General features: G+C 40.9%; 1 protein-coding gene across 6 annotated transcripts in view; it reads right to left on the reverse strand.

The window, feature by feature from the left end:
• Nucleotides 1-15,799, reverse strand: part of gli2a (GLI family zinc finger 2a) — a 132,078-nt gene that overhangs the window by 42,032 nt on the left and 74,247 nt on the right. For 5 of the 6 annotated variants that reach the window (XM_088383385.1, XM_088383384.1, XM_088383386.1 and 2 more), the window contains 5 exons: nt 14,351-14,556; nt 10,025-10,225; nt 5,140-5,341; nt 4,748-4,946; nt 1,329-1,439 (listed from right to left, as the gene is read on the reverse strand). In XM_088383385.1, coding sequence (XP_088239511.1) covers nt 1,329-1,439; nt 4,748-4,946; nt 5,140-5,341; nt 10,025-10,225; nt 14,351-14,556 — 919 coding nt within the window. The remainder of the gene's footprint in view (nt 1-1,328; nt 1,440-4,747; nt 4,947-5,139; nt 5,342-10,024; nt 10,226-14,350; nt 14,557-15,799) is intronic. The other variant, XM_088383388.1, reaches the window with a different exon arrangement.

The following is a 15,799-nucleotide window of genomic DNA, read 5'->3' on the forward strand; positions in this document are numbered from 1 at the left end:
ATTTAAAGTGCACGGATGGTTTGATAATGGTATTGCTTTTATTATAGTTATTTGAAATATAGTTTATCTATCGTTATATGAGCCTGTGGAATATTTTGAAGTGCAAGCGCCCTCAGCCGCGCGCACCCATTGTTGACAAAGAACGATCGATGGATTTAATGAATTGGAGTGACACAGATGATTTTATAAACGTGTTATTGATGTAATCGTTTCCTTTAATAACTCTATATGTTACATCAGGCCCATTCTCAGCTCTTCGTTTGAGTTTGTCACGTTAGCATACCTATCGTTTAGCCTGTTGCTATCGTATCGAACGATCGATGGATTTAATGAATTGGAGTGACACCGATGGTTTTATAAACATGTTATTTATGTCATAGTTGTCCTAAATCACTCTATATATTACGTCAGGCCCGTTCTCAGCTCCTCGTTTGTGTTTGTCACGTTAGCATACCTATCGTTTAGCCTGTTGCTATCGTATCGAACGATCGATGGATTTAATGAATTGGAGTGACACCGATGGTTTTATAAACATGTTATTCATGTAATAGTTGTCCTTAATCACTCTATATGTTACGTCAGGCCCGTTCTCAGCTCTTTGTTTGAGTTTGTCACGTTAGCATACCTATCATTTAGCCTGTTGTTGCTATCGTTTAGCCTGTTGTTGCTCGTTCATGACTGTTTTTGGTGTGGGATTTTGTCGAATAAATTGCCCCCCAAAATGTGACTTATACTCCGGAGCGACTTATATATGTTTTTTTTCACTTTTTGGGGCATTTTATGGCTGGTACGAGTTATACTCCGGAGCGACTCATAGTCCGTAAAATACGGTAAAAGCATGTACTTTAATTAAGACCAGGGCTGTGGACTCGGTCGGATTTTTGCACCAAGTCCGAGTCCGAGTCCGGCCTCTTGATCACCGAGTCTGAGTCCGGCTCTCCATTTTTTCTGTTAATTCATGTGACTGCTTAGTCTTTATTCAAGTCCGAGTCAGAGTCCAGCAAAAATGACTGAGTCCGACCGAGTCCGAGTCCCCGAGTCCGAGTCCACAGCCCTGATTAAGACCAATGATTTTTTGAGTGTACTAATGTATTCTTTTTAATAATGTCACCAAAAGAGCCATATTTGGCTCGCAAGCCATTGGTTCCCGACGCCTGCCCTATGCTATGTTGGCTGACTCACACCCAAAAATGTGGCACATAAGTGGTCTCACAGTGGCGGAGCCTTTGACAATTAAAGCTCTGTATTTTTTTAAAGAAATATAAAATGGTGTGATTTTTTTTTCTATTTTTCCACAAAGGTTCACAATGTACTTTGGATTTCCTCACCAGAGAGGTTGGTGAGATGGGCAGAGGTCCTTCGACTTCCATTTTAACCTTTGTCCTTTTGGAGTTCAATGGGTTGACTGTGCTGCTCACCGCTGGATCTCCACTGGCATTCTGAAGGACAGATATGACAAACATTGTCACACAGTCACAGGCAAAGTACATTTACAATCTATGAGAAGAGGAAGTCATAAGACAGACCATAACCAGCTGTGGAGACTAAACAATTTAGATTGGTTTATGATCGCCCAAGCCACAGGGAAATATGAAAGAAAATAAGTTATTACTCTGAGAGGGAATACAAATAATGTGAGGGCTTTGATCTGCGGACAAATTCTAATACTTGACAAAAAGACAAAGAAACATGGCTTCTTAACTTTCTAATGGAGTTTAAAAAAGGAACTTTATTGAAAGTAAAAGTATCTTGTAAATGAGTATCGGAGTGGGCGGGCTCTGAATCCCACCCCCAGATAAGCATTAAAATCTGTGCACATTTCAGCATTCCCATGGGTACTGTTGGCATTTGCAAGAAGACGGAATTTCCCAATGTTGAAATGAGTTGGGGTCAGCTACACTTTTAATATAGGTTGGAAAATGATTCACCGAGGGGGAAGTTTACACGAGGAGTCTCTCTAATGTAAACAGTGGGCTGATAAAACGAGACAGAAAACAGTAGGAAGGCAGACTAATGGAACTGCAAGGGTGTTTTGTACATATTTCTATCCCGAGACATCATTAAAGAAATAAAATAAATAAATAAAGTTGAACATTTTGGCCAATGTTAAACAAGAATGTTTTCCCTGTACTGTATTGTCACAAAATTCTAAAATGTGACGCCTGACAACAAGGAACAATGACAGCGGCATAAAGTGAGATTCCATGTGTCACATCTCAGCTACGCTCTCGCCCTGCTGGCCGGCTGACGCGGACTCGCGCTGGTCCGCAGGGGGACGCATCGCCAATATGGAACCGCACGCGCTACTCAGCGCTGATCGACGCCACCTGTAACCTTGTTTCCGGCGACTTGTATTTAAAGCCCACACTCCCGTCAGTATGGACTGGTTCGTCTTCCTTGATTCGCGCATGCCTGCCACCTATTTCAGCTATTCTACCTGATTCCCGGTTTCTTGATTCGCTGAGTAGCAAAAGCCGTTTTTTTTCTGATCTGCTCTGGACTCTGGATCGACCTTCTGCCTGTCACTGACCATGAGCTTGCTATGCCCCTGTCTGCATCGACACGCTCACTGACCGACTCGTCAGCTTGCCTCGTACTCCTGCTCTGCTGGCATCTAAGCCCTTCTTTTCCCCTTTCCAAAATAAAGAGCCCGTGTTGCACTTGGTTGTCCTGCCTCTTTCGTGACACCATGTTTGTATTATGTTCTTATATAGACAATAACTTTGTGCTAATCAATATTTAAGTTGCAGGATGCAATGTGCAGCAATATTGAATAACATTTTACAAATCTGTGTCAAAAGACTTATCACGGTATGTTGGGATACTCAGGGAAGTGTGAGCAGGTGCATTCTCATGGCAAATATACCACAAGTAGTCCTACCATTATTATTGCCACGTGGGCTAAGGAACACTTCAGAAAACCATTTTTGGTTAACACGGTTTATTGCTTCGTCTATAAATGCAAGTTAAAACTACAAACTATTGAAAGACAAAGCCACGTATGAATAACACCCAAAACGGCTACCGGCTTCTCTGGGTCCAAGCTCAACTGAGCTGAACTGATGCAAAGTGTAAATGTGTGCAGTCGTCTGACGGGTTCATATTTGATTCCAGAAATCATGTCCATCTACTCCTTCTGTCTAAAGAGGAGAAGAATTCTGTCTACAAGACGTCAACAATTTGTGTCCTCAGTTTCCAAATGGTTATTGAGTGCTGCTAAAACAAAATGAAAATGACAAAATGATGATTTAGAACAGTGTTAAAAATGCCCAGTTGAAGCCTTTTTGAAACATGTTGCAGGCATTCAATTCAAAATGAGTCAATATTTGCAAAAATAAAATATAATTCTGTTTGAACATTAACTATCTTATCTTTGCGCTGTATTCAATATAATATAGGTTGAAAAGGATTTGCAAATTACATTATGTTTTTAATTTACAATTTACATAACATCACATTTACATTTGGCTTGTTATATCTTTTGTGACTGTCCTAAAACCTTTTGGACACATTTTGCATAATTCATTCATTCATTCATTCACATGATAGTAATTCACATTTAACATTTTTATGGTAGCTTCCTCACTTGAAAATTTTAGTTAAAATACTCCAGGTGACAAATGATCATTTTTGTGTCAGTAAAATTTTTATATGTACAGTGATCCCTCATTTATCGCGGGAGATGCGTTCCAGAATCACCCGTGAAAATGAAAATCCACAAGGTAGAAACAATATAGTATGTATTTAGGAATTTTAACACATTGTATTAAAATCCAACACGTAGTGTTTCTAGTTTGCCGCTAGGAAGCATGGGTGTAATGCTAGTATATTACAAGAGCGGTGCCAGGAAATACAAAGTATCCACCTGCAGAATTATCACTTTACACTAATCTGGGGACATCATGCATCGCGAAACCTAATTGAGTCACGATTGCGCATGAATCTTCTGTTGCATTGTGGTCCAGGACACAATATTAAAGCTTTTTAAACACTCTCCAATAGTTTTACACAAAATCAACGTTTCCCATTCCCTTAATAACCACACTGTTCTGTGCATGTATTGTACTTTACAGTAAATAAAAGAACAAACACGTGACATTGTCACGTGCCTCGACTCCTTCTGCACCGGTTGGTACTTCTTTCCTCGCACGTGGCCGGCTGCTGCCTCCTGTACTTGAACTCAGTCACGTCCACAGTGACGCACATTACACAGAGGCAGGCCCCTCGCTATCAGCATGTATTTAAACGCCGTTCTCCCGTCACTTACTGCAAAGTAGTGCATTTGCGAAAGGTGAAGCACAAAGTGGCAAGGGATCACTGTACATATGATGCAAGTCCTGGCACTGAGTAAAAGATGGAACTGAGTTTTGATTAACAACGAAAATGAGACTGATCATTCAAATCCAACCTTTCAAGTTTTCCATCCCACCATTGGTATAGATAGTGGCTCCACCCTTATTTCAATGTGTTGCTTAAATGAAAAAAACAAAAAAAAAAAAATGACTGCCTTAACAGATAGAAGAAATAGCTCATATAAAATATGAAATTCATTGACAGTGAAAATATGTCTTACTCGACCTCAGCGTTTTGAATATCTTTGAATGTCTGAGTTTGATGTTAAGGCATAGTTGTTTATTCTCTAATTTGAGAACAGTGAGACCAATAAATATCTCTCAAGGAGGCATGAAAAGATATAGAGCAACACCATTTGGTCAAACATTCAGGTTTATCGATCAGACCATCTCACCTGATTAACTTCTGATGTAGTGCTGTTATGAGAAGTGGACATAGGCGGAGTGACCAGGGAACGCTGGCGGGCAGAGAACGAGGATGGTGGCGGTTGAATGAGAGGAGGAGTGTGGCCAAAGGCATTCAGACCTCTCTGTTGCGACAACAACTGCTGATACGCCACTGGGTTAATGGGATGAGGGAAGCTGAATGAAGGGCTGGAATAGAAAGAAAAGAAAAGGCTATTACATCACAGGACATACAAACACACTTTGGTGTCTATATACACACAAAAGTCAGTTCCTAAAAATTAGGGCGCTCTAGGCCAATGAGTATAACTTTACCTGATCAAGGAATGCGTACAGTTCTCTGTAGGGTATATGTTACTGATATATGACAGCTTCTTCATACCTGATTCCTCCAACTGAAAGGTGTCCATAGGAGCTGCTGGCAGCCGAACTAGAACGGGAGTTGTTGATGTAGGCAACCAGGGAGTTGGGTGAGGTACGGATCATGGTTTGCAGATCGATGCTGGCATCTGATAGCGGCGAGATGGATAGTGCCCTTTTCCTGCTCAGTCGGGGTGTCATCCGAGGACTGGAAAAACGCGACACTGTACACATACCAAAAAGGCAAGCGTTGTAGTTTTACCATTTTTGCATGCTAAAACACCAGAATATGATGTCAAATGGTTGAGTGAAACTTTTAGCAAATTTCCATACATTTATCCTCATTGTCAATTAAATGTAGCAAAAGCCACCATTTACTTTGAATAAAAAAACTCCCCAAGTATTCTCATGAAGGTCACATCTATGCTAGGCTACTCTATCTCTTGCATCTCTTACTTGCACAAACAGCTCCCCTGTTTAACATTTGCATCCTCTTATGCGTAATGAATTCCCACCAATCATTCCCAGTAATTACCATGATAACAATCACTTTCAAACCACTCCACTCGTGCAAGTTAAATGGAGGCAATTTAAACAAATTGATCTCAGAATACCATTATAAAGAACAAGCCTGAGTCAGACAGATTGGGCACATAGCCAGCTGCTGGATTCAATTGTTACAATGCTTTTATCTTATACTTGTAGTAAAAAGCAGAAGGAAATAATGTGACTACTTCCTCGTGAACTTGAATAAAATGTTTACTTTTCCACAAACACTAATCGACCCTCACTCATTTATGTACTTTAAATGATTGAGGCATGACAACACATTTTTCCAGAGACAAAACCCCTTGTATGAAATTGACAGTAGCTGATTTATTGTGTGAGGGGATACAAAGCAGGACACCTTGTTTGAGCGCACGTGTAATTAGGTTTTACAACAGACATTATCAGAGGTGCGAGAGGCAGGAAGCTCTTAATGACCATATCACAAGTCACCTCAGTACATGAGGCAACCTGACATAAGACTGTTTCTACACATCAACTCCAGTCAATACGTACCGATGACTGAATGTTGCCGGTGGCTATCACAACACTTGCAGCCAAATGAATCCTGGCATCATAATTGCTGTGCCAGACCCCATAGCCATAAATGAGGGTCTTACTCTCCAAACTATTATGTTTAGAGGTGCTTGTCGTAAAGTACAAACATATGCACTGGGTTAAAAGGCCCATGGAACGCAACAGGGGGGTAATAGCAAAAAAAAAAAAAAGAACAGCAACTGAAAAGACTTGGAAGTATTTTAAAAGCAACAACGCCTGACAGATGCCGTTTCGCATGGTAAAAAAATGGCAACATTCTCAAATTTCAAAAGGATTTATGAAATCAGGCAAGCTAAATTGTATGAGGGCTTGTGTGTGTGGAACTCTTTCTTATGCATACGGCTGTGATGATTTGTATTTTGGTTTTGTTGCAATTCCGAGCTGCGTAGCATTGCCAAGAATTTATTGGCTGATATGTGTATTAATAATTACTTTTATAAATCAGGAAACGGGACTCGCAGTCTAACCCTAACCTGGCGCCTGCCTCGCCTGTCTGGGCGGTTTGCCCAAATCAAAGCGCTATCCCCCATCTTCGAACCATCTTTATATGCGATTCACCAACTCTCAACAACTTGTAATGGCTACGGTAAACAAGTCATGTGCTTCTTTTCAACCCTAACAAATAAAAAGACTAGTTTTGCCATGGTCGAACTTATTTTACATGAAATAAATTGTCACTCTTTGGCAATGAGTGTTTTATAGGTGGCACGTTCCGGCATGGAGTGAGAAAACAGATGTGCAGGCCGTTGTTGCTTAGAAATATGCACTCACACTTAATATTACAATGTTTTGTGTGTGTGTGTGTGTGTGTGTGTGTGTATGTGCGTGTTTGTGCATATGCGAGTGTGTGCATTTTGTTTTAGACTTCTACGAGAGCAGATATAGCATTGTGAGAACAAATTAAATTGAAGGGTGGTTTATGCCGCTAAAGCAAGTGCTACTCCTCTTCACTCTAATCACATGGATAGTACAAAGTCATGCAAACAACAAATAGTCTTCTTCGACCATAAAATCCCCCTTCAGTTCAAAATGATTTGAAGTGATCTTGTGTAAGAAATCCAGGCCAAGCAACTCATTTATGATTAAGGTGTTGCTGAAATTTTGCAGCAAAAATGCTGCTCTATTTGGCCTTAAACAGTGAATAGTCTTTGGCTTGTCCCCCTTGACCTTGACATAGGTAAATAAAACCACATCTTACTCCCCCCTCTGAGATGAACAGGACCTACTCTACTCTCTATTAGAGCAACACGCCTGCAATAGAGATTCAAGAAGTCTTTCTTGAATTGATGCCAGCAAGACTCAAGGCTGCCACATTTAGAGAGGGGAAATGTATATTTTCCCTGGTAAATTTTACTAATACTACCACTGTGACTTTCTATTAGCAAAGGAACTTGGATTGAGTCCTCTATGAGCCGTCAGTGTTCAACCCAAACCCTGCTGTCGTGATTAACAGTGCGTTTATGCACACACTCACACCCATGTGCTCAAAAACCAACATATACTTAAGTGTTTGTGTATATAGGCCCTGTCCAAATACTCGCACTACACCCTACGGTGCTCAGTGAAGTGCACAGTAAATTTTGACAGTGTGTGTTTCATCATCAACTTGCCGCCATGTTGGATCTGTGTCACCTAACATGGCGGCAACCACTCTTTGTTCTGGCAGTTTTGTTTTTTAAAATTATATACAAATTTCAGTAAAGTCGGGATAGGCTTAGGGTTACTACTACTTATTTCCAAATAATAGAACAAAAAACAAAATAAAACAACTATTACCTCATTAACGCTCTGCGGCGAATACACAGAGGGTCGCTAATGTACAGCGGTTACATTAGGGCAAAATACGTCGGTGACGTAAAAATATGTAGGTAAAAAACCTGTAAATTTGCGCAAATTGTAAATTTGACATTTACACTCAAAAATACATTGTTTTTTAGCACAGAAAAACAAATCTGTCTGGTTTCCCGATATTCTGATCAAATCCGCAAAAGAACTGTGGGCAATATGATTTAGCTGAGGGGCCAAGAATTCACGATCAGCTGAAGTATGGAACAAGGGCACTGAAGGCGCAAAGCAATGGCACACTTCGGAGAATTTGGATGGACGTGCGAGAATTTGACCTTGCTGTAGTCAAAAGTAAAAGCCCCACCTCCAATCGCCTCACCACCACATCAGTACACACAGTTATCTCCCTCTCCCCAACTGCTGCATCAACAGTGAAATCCCTCATTCCTCAGGATGGTAGACATTTACCTTGGCTGCTGCTTTTGTCATGGGAACCTCAACACTTTCCTTAAAGCTGACCTGATATTTTTCTGCCCACCCACCCCTTACAGCCTCTAGGGCAAACTTGATTCTGAATGCCTCCATTGTAAAATATGGAAATGTGATTTCATTTACCTTTACATGGACGGTCTAGTACCAGTGCTCTTGTTCATCATTATTCATTAATTAATGCCATCATCCAAGAGGGTTTTAACTACATTACAGGATATACTGCGCATTACATATCATACATAAAGCTTATCCAACTGCATTAATTTTAAGTAATAGTCTCTCCAGACTTGAAACTTTAAAATCAGTTACTGCTGGTATCATGACAAACAAAAAGTTGAAGTAAATACGTACTAAAAAGGTCTTCAACCATAAACACATACTGTTCATGTCTACAATTTTGCTTCTTGAACAATCCTAATGGAGTACTCCTCTGTTAAAGAATTCAATCATAGGCTTAGATATGTACTTTAGCTTATGTAAAGCAGCAGTGTGAGTCGGTGTCTGATGAACCACACTTTGGGGTCACTCAGGCCTTCTACCTTTTGCGGTGGGTCTACTGAAAATTACTGTACAAGTCAAGTATTTTTTCCCGCAATGGTTTTATCTGTGTTTTCATCCAACGCAAACACCAAGTGATGAAGCACGTATTTACCACCTCAGCCTCTACTCGTCTTCTCTTACCCTGGCAGTAAATAAGTTCTTTGATTCAGGATGGCGCTGCCTACGCAGACCATGAGATGGTTGCTTGGGCTTAGTATATGGGCCCTGTGTACTCTCAAGGCTGCAATGCAAGCACCTCCATGCAGGTACAGGGCCAAATCTTGACCACATGATTACCACTAGTATGGAACACGAAATAAAAGTCACTGAGATGGTGACAGTCAGTGTGGGAACAGCATCGGAGCAAGTAGTGGGGGTTGAGGGTATTAGAGTAAATAGTTTGCTCAAACAAGTGTGGGTAGAGAGCACAGTGGTGGTCACTGAGGTGGTTGGAGGAAAAGAATATTCATCATTTATCATTTTTTGGCTCTTCTTGGCTCTTTGCAGCTTACGTCCACATGAGGATGACTGCATTTGTGTCTTGCAATGACTCTCCAAAGTTAGAGGCAGGAAAGTGGAGCAATATTTTTTGTGATGGCTGGATTTATTTATTGTTTTTGCGATGTGAAACAACATCTATGTAAGGAACCATAAGAAAAGCAATCTTGGAAATAATTAAATTCAATTTTGATTGATTGTGGCGACAGCTATGTATGTGTGATTTGAGGAGCCTCGTGTACATATAGTGGTGTGAAATTTGAGGAAAGCACAGAGAAACACTGGCAACTGGAGCGCGGATACTCGATAGGATCAATAAAACCTATTTCAAATCACTGATTGTTTTATTTTCAATAACAAATATTTGTACTTTCAACAGGCAAAACGAGCACTCTAAATAATCTTAACTTCCAAATAATAGAACAAAAATCAAAATAAAACAACTATTATCATTAACCCTACCTCAAACTGAATAGAGCTGTTCTTACCATCCACTGGACTGATGTAATCTGGTAAATGAGCTGCCGCTGCTGCTGCTGCCGCTGCACCGCTTTGCATCAAAAGGTCTCCATATGGATTTCGCTGGCTAGCACTGGCCATCAGATGGTAATATTCTGTGGGATTGGCCCCTGGTGGTGGTGGTGGAGGGAGCGTGAATAGGGCCCGGTCTTTTAAGTGTTCATGGGTAACTGCCGAAGAAATAGAAAGCACAAAATCAAGCTCAGGGCTGAAACCTCAGCCAAATCCCCACAAAACACAGTGCCGTATTTTCTGCACTATATGGCGCACTGGATTATAAGGCGCACCGCCATTGAATTTTTTATTTTAGAAATCATTTCATATATAGGGCGCACTGGCTTAAAAGGCGCATAGATACTGCATCAAACTGGAGTTGACTAGGGTTGTGGTATGCATCCACTAGATGGTGTTGTGCTAAAGGGAATGTCAACCCAGTCAATGAGGTAAAGTCTAGCTCCCTTTTCGTATGTAAGTGCTACGGTTTGGCTTCTTACTTGGTCCAGTAACCCCACTCATTTTTTATAGTCAGAAACTTTCTTTAGTTTAAAAGAAAGAAGCGAGTGTGTGCGTTGATGCGTGATGCGTGGATTAGCTTCTTAGCTTTGGTGTCTATGTGCTGCGGTGAGGGGGGGGGGGGTTCACTGTATGCGCCAAACTTGCTGCAGTTCACTGTGATTGCCTCCCGATAGGCTTACCCGTATGTCAATCAAGCGATGGGATTAAAATAATTCGGTTTGGCTCTTGGACCAGCGACCCCACTCATTTTTGCTGGTCATAAATTTTCTTTAGTTTAATGGAAAAAAGCGAGTGCATGCGTTGATTAGCTTCTTAGCTTTGATGTCGGGCTTGCTGCGGTGAGGGGGGGCAGTTTACTGTAACTGTCTCCCGATAGGCTGTATGTCAATCAAGCGATTCTAGCCTATAGTAAAAATGTTTTTTTTTTAAATCTCATGCGATCAACCGGTAGTAGCTTACTTCGGTGACACCCCTGACCACGGTTGCCGCAATGCTGAAAGCGATGCGACCTTGTACTTTACTAGTTGTACTAAAATGTACTGAAACATTTTGGCAGAGTGCTGTGTACAACCAGTATGGATCAACAAATTTATCAATTGATCCATATATAAGGCGCACTGTGGTAAATTTTAAGAGTTTAAATGTGCCTTATAGTGCGGAAAATACGGTAATAGAAACAGTTCTATCAGTATAGAGGAAATTATTTTTTGTCATACTGATCGCCAAAGGGAAATCCAAATGTGTCTGTATATGTAGTTGGTTTCATACATTACACCAGGGGTGGGCAATCTCGTTCCTGGAGGGCTTACAAGATTTCCATGTTTTCCAGGTTTCCCTGCTGCAACACACCTGATTTAAATGATCAGAGTTGTTAACCAGCTTTTTCGAAAATTGCTAATTATCTGACCATATCATTTAGGTGTGTTGCAACAGGGTGACATAGAAAACATGCAGGACACCGGCCCTCCAGGACCGGGATTGCCCACCCCTGCATTACACCATACAAAAGAACATTCACATACACGTCACAGCGTTGGGCCAGTGATGGGTGTGCACATTCACGGGTGGTTAAGAAGCAGACTAGAAACTGCATATACCAGTTCACTGTTCCCAAGCCCAATTTTGACATAATTTGGTAGTTGAGTAAATCAAAACGGGTATGTCTACTCACTGAGCCTGTCTCCCCAATCCCATCCCCACCGACCTGAGGTTTCCAGGTTCTTGCAAGTTGGTTTCCTTATATAGATACAGTGCCAATAAAATGTATTTGCCCCTTTGTCAAATTATTTTTTCGTGTACCGTAATTTCCGGACTATAAGTCGCGGTTTTTTTCATAGTTTGGGTGGGGGGGCGACTTATACTCAGGAGCGACTTATATATGTTTTTTTTTCACAAATTTTTACTTGATCATTAAGACATCACTTAAAAGTATAGTTGACCACTTCCCATGTTATTTTTAGTATAGTTGATCACTTAACATGCTTTTATATCTTTATCTTGAACATATTCAAAAATTAAAAAATAGAGAAAACATCAAATAAAGCAATTAACACTTTAAAGCACCATATCCAAGTCCACTGTCTGTTTGCTCCTCTTATATTTATTATTATTATTTATTATCTGTTTATTTATCATTTATTCAACACTCTTATTTATTCATTGTTTATGCCTTCTTGGGTTTTTTTGTGTAACTTGTATGGATATGTGTACTATCTCACCGAGGGATAGTGGGAACGTAATTTCAATCTCTTTGTGTGTCTTGGTATATGAAAAAAAAATCGACAATAAAGCAGAGTTTGTCTTTGATAAAACAACCAAATAAACAAAACAAAAAACTACATCTGAAAAAATATATATTTTCAGACGAAACTGGATGAGGGCGCTTTAAATTTCACCGTTGGCCGTGACTCATCAACTAGGTGGGGTTAAGAAAAATGGCACCAAAAAGAAAGTCATATTTTGCAAGTTACAAACTTCAAGTTGTAAAGTATGCAGCTGAAAACAGTAATCGAGCAGCAGAAAGAAAGTTTGGAGAACCGTGATGTACCAATGGATTACTATTTCAAGTGACGTCAGTGGCACCGCGCGGCGCGACCCACGTAAGGACGACCGGCATCATTAGCGGTGATCATTTCTAAGTGACACGGAGGACAAAGAGTTTAAAGGAATTAAGGATTTGGAGTGACATAGAAGGTTTGAAAAACTATTATGGCTTTTACGCACGCCCGGTCCTACTCTACTGAGTCGGGGGCCGGCGCTCGGTCGAGTGGCTGTCCGCGAACGGTGCGTGGGGCGCGTACATGGCCATTACGCACGCACGGTCCTCTGCCATGGAGCTATCGTCTCTGGAAGTCCACGCCGCCACACGCTTGGAAGTTTGTTTTGTGGAATAAAGAGCCGTTTACCAAACCCACGTCTATCCTTGTACTTTGTTAACGCTACAATATAGCTATATACTAGATCTGTAGAATAAAGACGAGGCTGACGTCAAGGCGCACGCGCGGTGATGTTGACAAAGGACGAGGAATTTGATCGATGGATTTAATGGATTTAAAGTGCACGGATGGTTTGATAATATCATTGCTTATATTATAGTTATTTGAAATATAGTTTATCTGTCGTTATATGAGCCTTTGGAATATTTTGAAGTGCAAGCGCCCTCAGTTGCGCGCAGCCATTGTTGACAAAGAACGATCGATGGATTTAATGAATTGGAGTGACACCGATGGTTTTATAAACATGTTATTTATGGAATGGTTGTCCTAAATCACTTTATGTTACGTCAGGCCCGTTCTCAGCTCCTCATTTGTGTTTGTCACGTTAGCATACCTATCGTTTAGCCTGTTGCTATCGTATCGAATGATCGATGGATTTAATGAATTGGAGTGACACCGATGGTTTTATAAACATGTTATTCATGTAATAGTTGTCCTTAATCACTCTATATGTTACATCAGGCCCGTTCTCAGCTCTTTGTTTGTGTTTGTCACGTTAGCATACCTATCGTTTAGCCTGTTGTTGCTATCGTTTAGCCTGTTGTTGCTCGTTCATGACTGTTTTTGGTGTGGGATTTTGTCGAATAAATTGCCCCCCAAAATGCGACTTATACTCCGGAGCGACTTATATATGTTTTTTTTCACTTTTTGGGGCATTTTATGGCTGGTGCGACTTATTATCCGGAGCGACTTATAGTCCGGAAAATACGGTATATAGTTGCCCTACTTTATAGTTCAGTTTATTAGACAACCCATGTTAAGAAAGTGGAGCTGCTTAAATAATCTAGTGCAGTGGTTCTTAACCTTGTTGGAGGTACCGAACCCCACCAGTTTCATATTCGCATTCACCGAACCCCTCTTTGGTGAAAAATAAAAAAAAAATTTCAAATTAAAGACATAGATGTTTTTTACTGGTGCACAAAATGAGCCGTGCACAAACAACTCTTTGTTCAAAGAACAAAACCAACAGAATGCATGAACTCACAACAAATTACATACCTGCAAATTAGTGTGACTTCTGCTGTTGCCTATCCGAGACCAGTGCAGATATGTGTTATCACGAATTTATAAATCAGGTGTGTTCGGACCTCTGCAGAAGAGGCTCTGCCGAACCCTAGAGACTGACTCACCGAACCCCTAGGGTTCGATTGAACCCAGGTTAAGAACCACTGATCTAGTATAATATGTGATCTCATAAAAAGGTTTAGAGTGTAAGTGTGAAACATTTTCTCTGTGTGGTAATTTTTGGATTTAGTTTCATTCTGCATAGCAGGTGACTCTCACCTTCGGCAGGGCTCAGTCCTCGTGCCGCTGAGATCATGGAGAGGGTGGGGCTTCCATGTACTGAGCGTAGGTACTGCTCCATGTGTGGGCTGACGTAGGGATGTGGAGGGCTGAATGGAGACTCACCTGGCCCAGTCGGTGCATGGGGCGATAGACGAATCAAGGAGATGTCTGAGATGACTGGACTGCCAGTTAGTCCCGGACCTCTGTGGTGATGGGAAACATACAGGTCAGCTTTTTTCCTGCTTGCTGTCAATGATAGGCCATGCATTTGGTACCTGAGCCTTCTCGGGGAATTACACGACTTAATCCATTTCATAATACAGTGGACTGCTGCATATTCATAGATTTAGATGCTACAGTTTACATTTTTGTTATATACCTTTTTTGGTGGGTTAATTATCATTTTTAATGGTAAACACTTATTGGTCTTAGTATATGGTGGGTAAAAAAAACAACAACTTTGTTTTAATTTTTTCAATGCAATTGAATGGGTGTCAATTATGTGTGGATTTTCCATATTTGGAGGCTGGCCTGGTTCTTATTCTCAGCTAATAGCCCACTGTAATTCAAAATCATACTGCAGTTAAAGAAAGCATCAATATTAAACAAAAACACAGTTCAACAGCATGCCACAGTGCCCCATACACCGGGGAGCAATTAAGAATCAATGACAAAACACTAAAAAAAAGGAAACTACATCGCACTCACTAAGTTACAGATTAAAAAGTGCGTTAATTTGTGCAGATCGCTACAATTATGTTTTGCTAGTCAGATAGTTCTGTTCTGACCAACCAGTCAGTGGACAAAGAAAAATGCAGACGACAATGACATTTTAATTGTTTGGCCAACAGAGAAGGCTTTGCTGGCCCTGACAGTTTACCACTACCCGGTGTCCTGTGCGTAATGGACCACAGTGGGATGAGAAGTTGAAGGGCTTCTGATGACGTATTAAAGAAGGAACGCTGCCAGTTGCAACCACAGTGTGAAGTCCTTTTTGTTCACCTCTTATTAGGCCCTGAAGGTGCAGACAAGTCAAGACTAAAGCCTTTCTCATTTGTGTGTCAGAAAGTCTTGTTTGGTTTGGCAAAACACATCAGGTGTCATCAATGTGAATGATAAAATCCTTCTGAAGGTGCTCCTAACCAACTTCAGCGAAACAGAGAGCCTTGTTGGAATACTCAGATAGCCCTCCAGTTTCGTTTGGCTACCTATTGAATTCATCATGTCTCATGGGTAAGCAGAAGGTGTTTGCTGAAAAAGACAAACAGCGATTTAATACTTCTGCCGTGGGGTAAAACTTGAGATGCAATTGAGTGCCTGGCCGCTGGCAGTGGCACTAACACTTGTGTCGACAAAGTGTTCTTCAGGAATGATAAGCAGCATGTTGCTCCGCTGTGTGTAGTAACAATACCTGGTATTGCTAAAAGATTCTTGAAATGAATAATG

The sequence above is a fragment of the Syngnathus floridae genome, chromosome 8 (assembly GCF_059516105.1).
Source record: "Syngnathus floridae isolate MCC-2025c chromosome 8, RoL_Sflo_1.0, whole genome shotgun sequence".
Lineage (NCBI taxonomy): Eukaryota > Metazoa > Chordata > Actinopteri > Syngnathiformes > Syngnathidae > Syngnathus > Syngnathus floridae.